This window comes from Elaeis guineensis, chromosome 10, assembly GCF_000442705.2.
Source record: "Elaeis guineensis isolate ETL-2024a chromosome 10, EG11, whole genome shotgun sequence".
NCBI lineage: Eukaryota > Viridiplantae > Streptophyta > Magnoliopsida > Arecales > Arecaceae > Elaeis > Elaeis guineensis.
This window is the reverse complement of record NC_026002.2, coordinates 3,279,278-3,296,177: the sequence shown is the minus strand read 5'-3', so window position 1 is coordinate 3,296,177 and position 16,900 is coordinate 3,279,278. Positions and strand designations below refer to the sequence as shown.

Here is a 16,900-nt window from a genome sequence, read left to right as displayed (position 1 = left end):
ATCTAAACATAAAACAGAAACTCATTGTTATACTTATTAAAGTTTGCTCTATTTTTATATTGCCATGAACAGATCTCTCCCAAGCCCACATTTTTAGCATGATTTACTCAGTATAATCTTAGACCACCATTAACAGCATAGTTTGCTGCTAATGCTAATGTTGCCAATAATCTCTTTAAGCACCTTTCTAAGTTCTAACTATATCCCCGATGCATCCCAAAACATATTCCTTGAACAATTTTGAAGGCATCAATATTCCGCTTTTCTCCTTATATGGAGTTTCATGGAAATAATATTTGACCTCTAATATTCCAACCCCTTACATTTCCATATTTTTTACTTTATTCTTTGAAAAAAAAAAAGAAAAAGAAACATCATATGCAAGAATTTATCTATTTATGAAGTCTTGTGGAAAAAAATTAATAGGATTCTTATGCATCTTTTCTTTTTACAAGAAAAATGAAGGAAATCTTGAATTTACAGATTTATGCAAGTGATGCAAGTTATTTTTCAAACATATGAGCAAACTTTAAATGAAATACATCAACAAAAAAATGTTTTTCATCCCAACTATGTGCGCTTGCATGTTATTTTCATCTCTATGGTTGGCCCAATTTGAGGTAATCATTTTGGTAACTCATCTTTTGCCAAGTAGTTTGGGCAACATGAGTTTTGGTGTTTGACAGTCATGCTGTTCTCTCCCAAGTCCCAACTGTGTGTGCTTGCATGTCATTTTTTCTTTATCCATGGTTTGCTTACACTTACATGCCAAAAGGAAAAGGTTTCTATTTTAAATTCATATCGCAAAACACATTGTTAATAACTTTGTTTCATAAAAACCTTCAACAATGTTCCATTTCTAATAGACTTTGAACTACAAGAGAAACTCATGCAACCCCTTAGAAAATAAAGCATTTCTATTTTCACAGCTCACAAGCACCAAAAAGATAGGTCGGTAATTTATGTGAGAGAACTTTGGTAAGCATAGGGTCATGGACCTTGAGAACCTTGCTGAAGCTTGAAGCTGACATGTTTACTTGTCTATCTTTAGGGGAAGGCCCAGGGAAATTAATAAAAATTAATTAAGTCTGTTAGACAAGAGAACAGATATAATTGATGCACCACTGCTTGACATATAGCATAGTGTAGGTTTATGTTGTTGACATTTCGAATACTTTCTTCACACTCAGATGGCTCATTTAGCTAGCTCAGGTGAATTTCAAGTCAGAATCTATATACAACAAGGCTTCCAGTCAGATATAACACAGTTTGACGTATAACATGAGTAGAAACTGCAAATACTTCATCAAATATACAAATATAAAGAAATATGAAAGTTTGAAAGCTAGAGAAAAGGTGCATTGAGATACCGTGGTTTCACATTGTAATTCTTATTCCAACAAAGTTGTCTGCATGCCATGAACCGCAACCATACCAGAATACCAATAAGACCCAACTCCCCTTCATTTTTACATTGTTCTGTCAACTCTTTTGCAATGCTGAATCTGCATAAAATATCATTACAACATGCATTATCTTTCTGAATTCAATAAATTTAAGTTGCAATACCTTTCACAAGATCTAAAGCAAAGATGCACTTTCTTAGCTACATTTTTTCTCTGGAATACTTGTCTTCTCAAATAATTTTTAAATAAGTCTAATAATTCATAGAAAGACCATGGAGATTGGACACCACAAGATCAATCTACTGGGGATACCTGTGCATCAATGACCTTTCAGCATCCTTTTCTCTCTCAGATATTTCATCAAGCAACCACTTGCAAATTTTTGTTCCATACCCTTCACCCTGCATAAATCAATGAACTGTAGTATTAGATCTGATGACCTGAGAGAAGGATTTAGCCATAATTTACCTGTTTTCAACTGCAACAACCAGAATGAATTTAAGTATTGAAGTAATGTGTGTTCGTGGTGCGATAGCCTGGTACTGGCACAGTTTTGTTAAGTCTTGTCATTCTGTGCCGTGGTTGGCATGCTTGGCAGTTGGCACACACTGGTATGGCAGCAAGCCAAGTACTGACATGTTGTGGGTATTGTGTCGATGTCACATGCTTGTAAGAATGGGCATGGCACATATCACACTGTCCTGAACAATACTTAAATACATGGATGAAATTCAATACACTGATGATGGTGATGATTATAAAAGCACATGATACAAAGTAGTTGATTCTTCAGCAATTAAATGATTAAAAACCTACAATATACAGACCATGAGTAGGTGGTACGGAAGAAAAGAATGTATTTGAATAATTTTTCTGCTACTTGCAAGTAAATATAATTTAATAAGAACATAATTTTTGGACTAACAAGAAGGATATCCTTGTGGATAGTATGTAGAAGACCTTTCCAGATGTTGGTTTCACTGATTTCAGGCTTATATAGAAATTTGAACCATTGTTCTTCAACCAAAACCCACCAGACCACAGCACAAATTGCACTCCCATAAGATTCCTTCCCTTGGGGTTGATGTCCACAAACTGCACGGTGCATACAAGACGAATTAAAAGGTTTACTCATGAAATACACAACATGGTTAAGTATGATGCTGCATTGCTGCTAGTTCTTTTTGCTCGAGGTGAATACAACATATAAACTGTTCACCAAAGCCAACCTATATTATATTATCCAGAGGGTAACATTTATAAATTCTCTCCAATTATATCATATTCTCAAGATCAGTTTATTTATGGAACCCAAGGAGCAAAAGTATAGTAGAATCAATATCGTACTAGGGCATGTCATTAATTTAAAACTTGTAAAAACATATGGATGACCATTTCATTTTTTTTTTGGATCACCACCATGGTTGGCTGCTGGTTTGAGACATACCTAAGCAAACTAACAGGGAACTTGGATGGTTCGCCTTGTAGGCTTAGTAAACGAGCTGAACGCAACTAAAAGGCCCCCCTAGTTCGAGAGAAGCCTTCGATTAAATAGCCCCCCCCCTCCGTGCATCCTTCGAAACCCATCCATCACCACCCTATTGTAGATCCCCCATCCTCTGCCTCCCCTCTCCCCCTATGTGGACCCTTCAAAACCCTCGCCTCTCTCCTCCCTCCACCCACCACTATCAACACCCTTCTTCTCTTCCTCCTTCCGGCCTTTCTCCTGCTCCCCATCCTTCCCTAGCTATGACCGCCAAAGCTGGAAGACTGGTCGGTCAAGGTTCGCTGAATTAGTGCTGGAAGGGGTGCCCATTAGCAACTGGTTCAGCATGGTAAAGGTTCATACCGTGCCATGCTGAAGCATACTGACATGGGGAAAGCCGGGGGTGAGGGAGAAGGAGAAAGAGGAAAAGTGAGAGGAGAGAGAGAGATTGAAAGGGAGAAGGGAGGGAGAGAGAGGGAGATGGAGGGGGAGAGAGTGCTCAAAAGCCCTCGTTGAATAGGGATCCCTTGTTTCATTTTGAAATAGGGATCCCTAATCATTTTTGATGATTTTGAATTGAAATCGGCGAATGGTTTGCCAACTTCACTTTAGTGTATTGAAGATAACACTAATAAATATAGCATGTAGATAATACTTTCATCTCCATTGCAACCTTCTAATTTTCATTGCAATGTCAGCTCCACATCAATTTCCTATTTATCCCTGACCCTCCGGTTGGATGCGAGACAGTCTTAAGACAAGCTTTTGGTTAGTTACTAACCATTCTCTTTTGTTTTCTAGTTTGGTGCTTTCTATTTTCTGATTCATGAATGTTCATGTTTCATCCTATCAGCTTAGTTGCCAGAGTGGGTGCGAAATGGGAGTGCAGGACATAGAAAAAGACATTTAGAAACTCTCAGAGTAAAAAAGTGCTTAGGAAGTAGGTGCACATTCTAGTTCATGAACATGTCCATTACCTTGTGTAGAAGGTTCCTACTAGGCTGCTACAAAGGCCACTGGTGGTCATTTCTCTTGGTTACGATTTTTCTCACTAGGTTGTTATAGAAAATATATGAAATAATATATATACATATATAATGTAACCACAGAAAAAAATAAAATTATAGAAAAATGAACTAATTAAAAAAAAAATTGTATTGAAGAGTAAGCTTAAGATGGAAAATGGTGAAATAGGCTCAAAAAAAAATTATTTGTAATTTAGATGCCAATCATATATATATATATTAAAATATTTTTTTCTGTGATGTGTGTGATACAATTAAATATGATGTGACAAAAAATAAAATAAATAGAACCTAGCTCGAGAGGCGGATAAACCACTGCCCTAAAGGAGATTCCGATCCCTTCTCGTGCGAAGATCTGAGCCGCACACCCTCCTCCAAGGTACAATCCGAAAGCCAAACACTCCAACGCCCGTCGGTGGCACGATCTCGAACAGACGTCGATCAACTTCGTCCTCAGCCCAATCAACAAAATGAACGAAAGAGAGAGAGAGGGCACGAAGAGAGAGAATTTTTGAAGATGCGAGAGAATTTTTTTTGAAGATAGAAGACTCCAGTATTTTTTTCGTTCAGAAACTGAGAAAAGGGGGGCGCCTTTTATAGATGCAGACGACCGTGAAAGCTCCGTGTGCGAGAACGGCATGCGGAACTGCCGCCCGTGCATGGAGAGTTCGCGAAGCGGCCGCGGAACGACCGCACTAACGTTGCCACACGATCCTCTCGCGAACGGCCAAACGGCGGAATGTCCATGCGCACTCGACGCAGACATCCATGCACGTTCGACATTCCGTACGAGAGGAGTTTTGAAACTTCGGAAAACCCGAAAAGTCAACAATCCCCCACAAATTTCAAAACTCACAAAATATTTAAATTCATCAAATATTTAAAAATGTTCATTGGGCTTTTACTGTGCTTAGTATAAGTACCTTCTAGATTTGAACTTGTATTTAGTATAAAATACACACAGTATGAAAATGACTTGATCAAATGTGGGGTAGTGCTATTTAGGCCATGCGCTTGTCTTGATTTTCATGAGAGTTACTAGGATTTGCCCTAATCCTATAATCGCAGCCTCACGACTACTCTCACTAAGATAGATCCTCCAAGGGTACGTGTAACGAAATCATACCTCGCTGAACTTTCAGAATTAGATCTATTAAGAGCTACGCTCAGCTTAATCGTTACATATAGAGCACTACACCATAGGGATAGGTTGGAGATAGAATCAAAAAAATTGATGCTCCCAGACGTCACCTCAGAAGTCGTTTCCCTTTGAACCTTGACCCTGGAATCTCCAATCGCAAAGATAGGGGTCCACTCTGGTGACTAATATACGGGCTTAAGCCCCATCTCCCTCGATGTCTCAAATACCAAAGTCTTTGAAAGATCTTTGGTTAAAAGATCAAATAGATTATTCTTTGATCTTATAAATTGAAGTGATATCACATCTTTCATTTTATTTTCACAGTTTTATATCTGATCAGAATATGATTATTCATCTTTTTATTTGATGTCTGCTGATTTAACAGATCTATTAAAGCTCTACAATCACAATTTATTGGTACTACAGATATTTTGAATAAAAAAATTCAATATCATTAATTAAATCTTTTAGCCACTGTGCTTCAGTGCAAGTGATGTCAAGAGCAGTTAATTCAGACTCTAACGTGCTTCTTGTTATTATTGTTTGTTTACATGAATCCCAAGATGCTGCATCTTCTCAAATATGAAGAGATAATCTGTGATGGACTTAACATCTAAATTATCTGTCATCCAGTTTGCAACACTATATCCTTCTAGTACTTCTGGATAATCGGAGAACAAAAGAAAGTAATCTAGAGTCCATTTTAAATATCTAAAGACTCTTTCTAGGGCTTTCCAATGTTCTTCACTAGGATTGTTAGTATACCGACTTAGCCTGCCTACTGCATAAGCTATATCAGGACGGATTCTATTTACTACATATAACAGTAACCCTATCCTCTGGAAATACTCTAATTGTCTTACAGATTCTCCTAAATTCTTAGTTAAATGAGAACTATGATCATATGGGGTAGAAACGGGATTTAGATCAAAATATTCAATTTTTTTAAGCATTTTTTCTATTGAGTGTGTTAGGTTTATGCTATTTCGTTACTTGTTCTTTTAAGTTTCATTCGTAAAATTATATCAACTTCTCCTAATTCTTTCATATCAAAAGTATTTGACAAATAATCTTTAGTTTTTTGTATTATTTTTAGTGATGTTCCAAATAATAGAATATCATCTACATATAGGCATAAAATGATAAAATCTGAGTTATTTCTTTATAATACACACATTTATTATGTTCGTTAATCCTAAAGTTATTACCTAGGATAATTTCATCAAATTTAATATGCCATTGTTTAGGAGCTTGTTTTAATCCATAAAGTGATTTAATTAATTTACATACCTTATGTTCTTGTTCTTTGACTATAAACCTTAAGGTTGGTTTATATAGATTTTTTCTTCTAATTCTTCATTTAAGAATGCAATTTTTACATCCATTTGATGAATCATTAATTTATGAATTGATGCTAATGCTACTAAGGTTCTTAAGGTGGTTATCCTAGCTACAGGAGCATAGGTATCAAAATAATCTGTCTTTCTTTTGGCTGTATTCCTTAGCTACTAACCTAGCTTTATATCTTTCTACTGTTCCATCTGATCTTAATTTTTTTTTGAAAATCCATTTAGTTTCTATTGCTTTATTTCTAGGAGGTAAATCTGATAAAATCCAAGTTTTATTCTCTAAGATTGATTGAATTTTATTATTTGTAGCTTCCTTCCAATATGATGAATCTAATGATGACATAGCTTCATCATACGTGCAAAGATCACCCTCTACAAGATATGTAAAGAATTCTTCTCCAAAATTCTTTTCAATTCTGATCCTCTTCTTCTTAATTCAGTTTCAGTTTCAAGTTCTAAGTCCATAGATCTAGAAGAAAATGGTTCACATTCTAGGGATCTTGAAATTCTAGTTTTAAAAGAAAATATATCTTCAAAAAAAAAGCATCTCTAGCTTCTAGGATTGAATTATAACTTATATCACTAATATCTGATTTAATCACTAAGGACCTATAGGCATTACTATTTTGGGCATAGCCAATAAAGAAACATCTACAGTTTTAGATCCTAGCTTTCTCTTTTTGAGTTCGAAAATGTTCACCTTAGTTAGACACCCCCACACTTTGAGAAAATTCAAATTATGAGCTCTGTCTTTTCAAAATTTATAAGGGATCTTATCACTATCCTTAATAGGAATTCTATTTAGGATGAAACAAGAAGACAGAAGAGCTTCCCTCCACAAGTTCTTAGGCAGACCTGAGCTAATCAACATAGCATTCACCATATCCAAAAATGTATGATTTTTATGCTCAGCCACATCGTTGGACTGTGGAGAGTAAGAAGCAATTACTTCATGAATTATTCCATGTTCTTAACAGAACAGAATAAAGTCATTTGAATTATACTCCCCTCTTCTATCAGTTCTAAGAATCTTAATTTTTTTTTCTTGTTGATTTTCTACCTCACTCTTATAAATTTTGAATTTATTAAAGATTTCATCCTTAGATTTCATTAGGTAACAGTAGCAATATCTCGAAAAATCATCTATAAAGATTATTATGTACCTATTGCCACCACGGGTTGCAGTTTTGGAAGAGTCACATACATCACTATGTATCAATTCCAAGATTGAAGAATTTCTTTCAACTAATTTGAATGGTTTTCTTGGTTGTTTAGATTCAGCACATATTTCATACTTAGATGTATCTAAGATTGATTTGGGAATTAACTTTAAATCCATCATATGTTTGATTTTCCTTAAGTGTACATGACCTAATCTATCATGCCACAAATTTTGATTAGATTTATTCACAAAATAAACTTGATTCTCGACTTTATTAATAAAATAATTTATTATATTTAATTTGAATAAGCCTTCACTTACATATCTTCTTCCTATGAAAGTATTATTCTTAGTTATTACAACTTTATTACAATCAAGGATAATTTTATATCCTTTCTGGACTAGTTGAGACCCACTGACTAGGTTCTTCCTAAAGTCTGGAACATACAATACATCCATCAGGGTAAGAACTTTTACAGAAGTCATCTTCAAATTAATTCGTCTTTGTCCCTTAATCCTGGCGGCTGTATTGTTCCCAAGGATTACACCTCCTCCACTTAAGTCCTAAAGGTGGTATCTTCTAGATCTTCAACTATATGAGCTTGAGGTCCTGAGGAACCAGAAGGCTTGCGAAAGAGCTTCTTCTTCCGGTGATAACAGTCTCTCGCAAGATGATTGGTCCTTCCGCACATAAAGCAGAACTTATTACTTGGACCTTGGGCAGGCTTGATGGATTTAGTGTTATTGGCCTTGAAGTTTTTATCCTTAGGCTTGAACTTATTTGAATAGGGTCGGTTAGGATGGTTTGACTGATGTTGTTGGTTTAGTTGAAAATTAGATTTTGATTTGGATTTGGTAAAGGTCAGGTTAGCTTGAGCATTTGGGACTCTGGTTTGCTGGGTTTTAGACCTATGTTGGTCTTCTATCCTAATTAAATTGAGAGTTGAGTTAGCGTTAGCTTTCCTTGCTTATGGAGCTGACCTTTAGCAAAGCTATCCCAAGAAGGAGGCAATTTATTAAGAAGGCTCGAGACTTTAAATTCTTCAGAGAGAGAAGTTCCATTGATTTGAAGCTTCCTAAGATATTTTTGAAATTGGTGGAGTTGGTCATTTATAAGTTTATCATCTACCATAACATATCTAAGAAATAATGCGATGTTGAACCGCTCAACACCAGCATCATCTAGGCCATACTCAGACTCTAGGTTATCTCATAATTCTTTTGCACTCTTTGCAGATAAATAAACATCATAAAGTGAATCACTAAGGGCACTTAGAATTCTACCCTTACAAAGATAGTCTTCTTCAGGGGTGGCAGGAGAGGTTGAACTAGAGGAGGCAGAGGATTGATCAATAATTGACCAGAGCCCCAAAGTGATTAGCCAAAATTTCATTTGGCTTTGCCACCTCCTAAAGTTGGTTCCATCAAACTTGTCGGGTTTAAGACTAAAGGTTTCATCTCTAAGAGTAGCCATTTGATCCAAATAAGTTCAGAGAGAAAAACTAGCATTTAAAAAAAAATATTATTTTTTTTTAACTAGTGAACTTAATAAGTTTTATTAAGGTTGAGCATGCAGTAATATAAGTTTTGAGGAATCTTTAATTAATTTATACAACACAAAACTATAGAAAATAATGCTGATCAATTAAAAATTAAAAATAATATATAAATATGCAAGAAACATAAGTATAACAATTATATTAAATATGCATATACCACATAAGCCCTAAATATATACAAACAATATGCATGCACTACAAAAATATTTTTCGAATTCTCCTTTAGATTATTATAGAAAATATATGAAATAATATATATACATATATAATGTAACCACCGGAAAAAATAAAATTATAGAAAAATGAACTAATTAAAAAAAATTGTATTGAAGAGTAAGCTTAAGATGAAAATAGTGAAATAGGCTCAAAAAAAACTTATTTGCAATTTAGATGCCAATCAAAATATATATATATATTAAAATATTTTTTTCTATGATGTGTGTGATACAATTAAATATGATGTGACAAAAAATAAAATAAATAGAACCTAGCTCGGTAGGCGGATAAATCACTGCCTTAAAGGAGATTCCGGCCCCTTCTCGTGCGAAGATCTAAGCCGCACACCCTCCTCTAAGGTACAACCTGGAAGCCAAGCACTCCAACGTCCGTCGGTGGCACGATCTCGAACGGACGCCGATCAACTTCATCCTCAGCCCAATCAACAAAATGAACAAAAAAGAGAGAGAGAGCACGAAGATAGAGAATTTTTGAAGATAGGAGAGAATTTTTTTGAAGATAGGAAGACTCGATATTTTTTTTCGTTCAGAAACTGAGAAAAGGAGGCGCCTTTTATAGGCGTAGACGACCGCGGAAGCTCCATGTGTGAGAACGGCACGCGGAGCTGGCGCCCGCGCACAGAGAGTTCGCAGAACGGCAGCGGAACGGCCGCACGGAACGTTGCCGTGCGATCTCTCGCGGAACGGCCGAATGGCGGAATGTCCACATGCACTCGACGCGGATGTCCACGCACGTTCGACATTCCGCGCGAGAGGAGTTTTGAAACTCCGAAAAGGTCCCGAAAAGTCAACATAGGTTTTGCAATCTTCGAAGGAAAAAAAACACTATGGGCTTCTGTTCAGGTTAAAGGTGTTAGTTATTTGGTATGCTAAAATCCATCATAATTAAGAAATTGGACTTCTGTCCGTAGGATACAGATAATCTAAGCTATCCAAAGAAATTTTTCCAAGTGTCACACTCAAGATTTCCATATCGTGCCGAACCGGCCGGTACATCCCGTATCGTACCGGACCGACGGAGAACCAGCACGATTTGACCAGTAATTAGGTATACCGAGTACGAAAGAAAAAAAAGAAAAAGTGAGAGAGAGATGAGGAGAGGAAGGGAGGTGGGAGCCGTCAGAGGCCGACTGCGGCCGTCGGAGGGCTTTGAGTCCCGTATCGTCCGATAGGATTTTCAAGATAGCGAGAAAGAGAGAGAGCGCTCGGAGGGGGGAGGGACATACCAGACGGATGGCGCCTCCATTACGAGGCCCCCAGTGGCCAACGAGCTGACGCCGACGGCTGAGGGAGATCGAGTGGGCGGAGCCGGGACCTTTTTTTTCAAAACAGACGATCGTCTGTTTTGGTTTTTCGTTTGTTTTTTGTTTTAAACTTATGAAGTCAGCAACCCAGTTGCCAACTTAAGGAATAAAAAAAAAACACAAAAATCGTGAAGTCTACAAACTATTTGCCGGCTTGGCTTCACTTAAAACTAGATTTTTTTAAAAAATTTGCGAAACGGGGGCGACACCCCTATTTCACGCCTGCGGGCCGCGTGCATGGACTGCACCCTCCTGCGGCTACGGCGGCCAGCCGGAGGCCGTCCGGTGGCCCCGCCGGCTCCTTCCCCTCCCTCTTTTTCTTTCTTCCTCTTTCTCTCTCTATTTCTCTCTCTTTCTCTCTTTTTTTCTTCCGGTTCGGATCTGCTTGCCTTCGTCGGTTCGGTACGGTACGAAACCGTTCTGAACCGTACCATCGGCTGGCCGATATGGCCGGCGGTACCGGTTCAGCATACTTTGGTCACACTAATCCTCATCAAAAATTCAAATCTGGGGCCTTTTAACTAATTTTAAACTAAATAGATCAGAGAAAGGTACCGCATAAGTACAAGCCATAACTGGTAGCAAAGTTGTTATTGAAGCGTTCTATATAGAATTTCTTCCTTTGTATCTTGAGTGTGATCCCTCTGATTCATGGTTCATTAAAACAGTTTACAAACTCAAAACTGATTGGCTTTTAGAGGTTATGATCACAGCAAATACTGAAACTAGTATTTACTTCTGCGTACTTCCTTAGAAATTGTTTAGGTATAAATAAGACTCCAAAATGTCATTAGAAATACAAATAAGAAGTTAATAACAAACATTATTGGTCACTATCCATGATTTCAGATTCTTATAATATAGCTACCAAATTTTATTTTCAGTTATGATAATGTATGTGCCTATGTGGTCTAATTTAGTTACTATTATCACATTGTGACAACATTGATCACCAATTTACAGTACATGTAATATGTTAGAAATGTAGCATATGAAGCTTACAATCATCTTATAACATTTACTGTTTTTTCTTAAACAAATAATTCATTAGCTTCCTGCCCATTTTAATCCAACATGATCCAAAGCAAAGAAAAATATCACAATTCACAACATTTTGTCCTCATGGCAGGTAGACATTCAAAAATAAAATAAATAAATAAATATATCACCATTATATGGTTATGATTTCTGCATGGATGCTACCAGAGCACTGCACTTTCCTCTTGATATAGTTCCTCGTTGTTCCACCATTCTTTTGATTAGGGCAAATTCTACTATTTGAATATTATATCACAAAATATATTGCAACATATTAATAATAGCATGCATGCATAAAAGTAGAATTATAATTCAAATGTTGCTTGATTGTGTTTTCATCCATTTTCACAAGCAGATGGAGTTACAGATTACTGCTGCACAAATCTGGGACCAATTGAGTAAAATATGGCAAAGCATTTTGGGAAAAACTCGATGTCCTAAGATGATAACATGATAACTTGAAAAAAAAAATCTAAGAACTAGAAAAGAGTATTGCCTGAAATGATTCTTGTCCACTTGATGTTTCTCTGAAATAAGTCTGGCATGCCCCATCTAGCAGCTTTGATCTCTCCGGTAATATCTCTGATGGAGGGACCTTTATCAAGAAGCATCAGAATATTTGTAAAATGAGTGAAAGCAAAGTTTACTTACTGGTTAATGAGTGTAAAAATTGTAGCTTAAGCCTTCTCCTTCACATGTGCTAAAGTGGATGAAAAATCCATTCTTAACTTACCAACCATTCTTCAGCTGACATCTTTGATACTCCCCAGTGAAGCACTGTAGCCCCTTTCAGATTGACAGCAAGAATGATGTGGCACTCCCCTCTGACACTTTTCAAGAGGACCTGAAAGTGCAAGGCTGTGTGAAAACTGTACTGTACAGCAGGAAAGTAAAAAACAGTGAATGGGTTATTGGTGCTCACCACTAATTCGTTACTTCCAATATTATATGATTGTCTCAGGTGACATTGCCTCCTCCTCCCATTGTCTTCTCAACAAGATTTAAGAAGGTTGATGGATGCAAGTGAGCGCTTTCATTGTCGTGCAAAGATTTTTTGGGCAACCACTGGCACACATCATGCCTTTTGTGACGAAAAGATGACATGAATTCTTTGAAGCCATGGGTGTTTCTTTATAAACAAAGGTCCTCTTGACAGGCCTTTCATTCAAACATATACTACTTCTAATTTCATCAAGGGAAAGGCCCTTTGATAATTGTCTTTGTATCTCTTCAAAAGCAGAATCATAGTCTGCCTGCATGGTTAAATATAATCTCATTGTCGGTGCATCAACAGCTGGAAATTAATTCATAATTATTGTATCATCAATTTTAACAAAATTTCACCCAAAAGCATGCTCTTTCATTTTAAAATGAAGATGAAACTTCTAAGGTGAAAAACTAAGTGTTTCTTTACGAATAATGAACCTTCTGCTCTTGAAGTGAGCTCTTAGGTCTGCCTCTACTCTCCCATATTAAATATGCTTTTCGTTCTACCAGATCCTTTGGTATTGATGAATGTGAATCACATGCCTCGATCTTAGGTATATCAATTCGGAAGTTTCCTTGGCTCAGTTTAAACCTAGGAAAAATCAGACAGTAAAACGTTATACAAATTCCAAAGATGAGTCATATATTCTTTGCAATAGAGCAAATAAGTGTTAGAGAACCAACCACCGATGATGTCTTTCATCCTTCAGAACAAATTCAACGGCATCAAACTTGGGATCCCGCAACTCAATTGTAATCAAGTAGTTGTCTCCTCTCTGAAATTCAAATTCAAAATATACTGCTAAAATGACATACTCGATGACTCTCAACCATAAGCATAAGAATTCTACTCACAACAAGCTGTAATATAAATTCAGAACCTTTGAAAATGGTGTCTGCAGAGCACTGCTCTTGTAGATTTTGGTCCCCATGGGATAATTATCAGGAAGAAGCCAGTTTCTATTAAGAGATGTAAAATGATTAAATTGCTCAATTTGAATACCATATTCGATTCCAATCCAATAACTAAAAGAAGTTCTTTGCAGGTAAAAACTCACGTCTGTCCACTATAAATGCATCCCCAATGAAGAATCCAGGTACTCGAGCAGTTTATAAGTTGGATCTCAATAAGTGAACACCCATTCAAAGCTCTAGACACATGAACCTGTAACAAGGAAGCCGAGAGATCAAGATGGCATTGAAACTCCAAGAACACCAACTTCTTCATTTGAATAACTAATACATCAAACAGTCAGTATACCTGGAGTTGCATTCCTTCCCCGAGTTCAAAACGATGAACAGCAGGTGTCTGCCGAAGGTTGGCGGAGCTCAAAGATGACATTTTTAATCCCTTGCCACCTTCGGTACTAGTAATTTTTACACTAAAAGTATCTAAAAGAAGTAATTTTTACATATATTAGTAGTCAGAACAATACAATTACAGAGAGAACAAGGAAGCAGAGGTAGTCCAAGGAATCTCTCCTCTGACGAAGTAAAGAGAGATGATGAAAATCGAAAGCATCCGCTCCTCTTATATGAAGCCTCGAGGGATTAAAAAAGCAGGGCAGGGGATCAGATGCTTCATTCCACGGCCATAAAGAGATCAAGAAAAAGAGAAAAGTAAAAAGAAGATAAAATAGCTGGAGGAATCCATTGCCACCTTAGGTATTCAACGGACGAAAGGAGACGTCTGGATATTGGAGAATCTGGTTCTATGACGAGCCGTGGTGTGAAACTGAGTAAAAGGAGCGGGAGAAGGATCCAGATGGAGAAAGTCGGAAAGGGACGCAAGGGTTAGGTGCTACTTCTTCATAAGAATGAGTTCGCTGAAACATGCTGCCAAAATATATCAAAGAAAATAGAACAAATTTATCAAAAAAAGAAAATAGAACAAAAACATATCCAATGCAAAATAATAGAAACTTATTAGATATTATGCAGCATGTTGAGAGAAATGCATGCAATCATCTCTGCTACTTAGAGAGAGAGAGAGAGATTATTTGGGGAATTTGGTGCCACATGTGCGGCATGTGCAAGAAAAGCCAATCTCTGCATGCTATAAAAAGAACAAAAGGCTACAATCCAATGCGATACTCAAGAGATGAGGCTAAAGTTGGAATCCTTCACATATTAACAGTGGGAAACGGATATATTATAAACAAATGAGTTACTACAGAATGGTGGTCGTATGAGGTTTAAGTCGAGAAGATGGAAGCTAGAGGGATAGGATAAACATTGCCGTGGCATATAAACATCAATCTAAAGATCTCAAATTCAACTGAAACTCATCTATCGTATGCCACAGATTACAACCATTTGCCAAAACCACACATTGGTTGCTTCCTCGGGTAAAAAAATTATACTCAAAAATTTTTTTTATGAGCAATATAAAAAATTCAACGTAAGCACATCATTTTTTTCGAATCTATTGCTTTCTACATACATTTAATATTTACAGATTTATCTTTTTATTTAAAATTTTAATGATAAAAATATCTCTTCTTTAAAAAAAATTATGACATCTTATGTCTACATTGTGACATCTTAAATGCAGAAAATTATAATTTTTTTCACGAGATTTATAATATGATGGAGACATCATAATATGCACAGAATATCATATTTTTTTCAAAGTACGGAGATATTTTTATCATTAAAAATTTTAAATAAAAAAATAAAGTTGCATGCATTAAATACACGTTGGAAATGATTGGATAAAAATGTTGCTTTCATATTATAATATCTTGGGCCAAATTATTAGTTCCTATATGTGGAAAGTCATAATATGTCACATGATTCGTAATTTTTTCAAAAAAATACGGATATTTTCGTCATTCAAAATTTTAAATGAAAAAATAGAAATGTGAATATCAAAATGTGTTGGAAAGCGGCAACTATATGAACCAATAAGACAAGACAGTGCACTTCACGTCGGATTTTCTACCCGCCCATAGTGCATAAGAATTTTCGTATACTTAAAAAGAAGTAGCAGAAGATCATCTAACAGATGTTTGAATTGGTGTGGGCTTTAGACTTCCATAAAATTGTGATCAAACTTTTGATCAACATATGAATTAAGGGCAACGGCACTGGAATCCCATATTACTTGGATTTGGCAATGTGATTTTGAAGGCAAGTGGTTAGGCAAATAGCGGGTTCCAAAGAACAAAAACATGGTGATGATGGATTCTCTACTGTGTATTTTAGAGTTGGAAAAGAATAAATACCAACATTTTTCTGCTATATATTTCAGAGGCGTGAAAAAATAATAAGTACATTGGAAATCCTAATGACAAATAAAAACCTGCCACGGTTTTGAGTAATCTCCAGTCTTCACGCATTCTATAGTTATTTTGCACGGTAATAAAAGCATCAAAAAAGAAATACATAATTTTTATTATCAAGAATAAGCTTAAAACATTTCTCTTTTCAAAGTTGTTGGCTCTTAATAAGGTTAATTCAAGGGCAAAAGTCATAGCCGTTAACGTCATGTCATGGTTATGATGATGGTTCTGGAGGCCTCCAGGTTGATGTATATGATAATCTATAATGAATCATTATAATAACTATCCATGGGGCTATTACTTTCTTGGTTGCCCATCCACCTTTCTTGTTTCAAAAATTGAAATAAATTTTTACTAACTCTAAAATTCAAAAATTAATTAAATCATGCCTAAGATCTTTTCCATCTTTGTTCCTAATCCAATCATTTTTCTTAATGAATCCAAATTTGAGAGAATGTGTTTGCTGTGTCTAGGATGAAATGATTTGGTTTTAAGGATTGTGATCAAGTCTTTTTGGACCCAGTGACCAGGATGGCTATGAGGTGGCGGCTTTTTATTGGCCATGGAGAAAAAGAAGAGAATGGACGAGGTGTGGAGTTAGGATTCAAAATTCAAGGGCTAGGATGAAAGGATTAAGATGGAGGGCTAAGATAAAAAGGGAGGTTATAATCTATGGATTAGTATGGAGCACTAGGATCATGTAGGAGAATTGGAGTTAGATCAAAGAGATGAGAGATAAATGACATTGATGTGATTAAGGGGACACATGGCTTATAAAGGGAGTATAAAGAGCCAAGTTTGTTTAAGAAAATCATGATTGAAAAAAAAAAAAAAAATTGTAGGAATACTATAGTGCCCCCTGTCATGCTCAAAGATAAGTTTGTCCCTAACATTGTACACACCTCATTCTCATATGTGCTAGA

At 36.2% G+C, this 16,900-nt stretch overlaps 1 protein-coding gene across 1 annotated transcript in view; it reads right to left on the bottom strand.

Annotated features, from left to right (window-relative positions):
- Nucleotides 1-14,730, bottom strand: part of LOC105053333 (alpha-glucan water dikinase 2) — a 43,066-nt gene extending 28,336 nt beyond the window's left edge. The window contains 13 exon segments of the mRNA XM_073244369.1: nucleotides 1,371-1,505; nucleotides 1,719-1,807; nucleotides 2,367-2,501; nucleotides 12,203-12,301; nucleotides 12,440-12,550; nucleotides 12,629-12,664; nucleotides 12,667-12,807; nucleotides 12,810-12,959; nucleotides 13,132-13,285; nucleotides 13,378-13,469; nucleotides 13,575-13,653; nucleotides 13,752-13,858; nucleotides 13,955-14,730. Of these exon segments, the coding sequence (XP_073100470.1) occupies nucleotides 1,371-1,505; nucleotides 1,719-1,807; nucleotides 2,367-2,501; nucleotides 12,203-12,301; nucleotides 12,440-12,550; nucleotides 12,629-12,664; nucleotides 12,667-12,807; nucleotides 12,810-12,959; nucleotides 13,132-13,285; nucleotides 13,378-13,469; nucleotides 13,575-13,653; nucleotides 13,752-13,858; nucleotides 13,955-14,035 (1,409 nt within the window). The 5' untranslated portion in view covers nucleotides 14,036-14,730.
- Nucleotides 14,731-16,900: the final 2,170 nt, after the last annotated feature.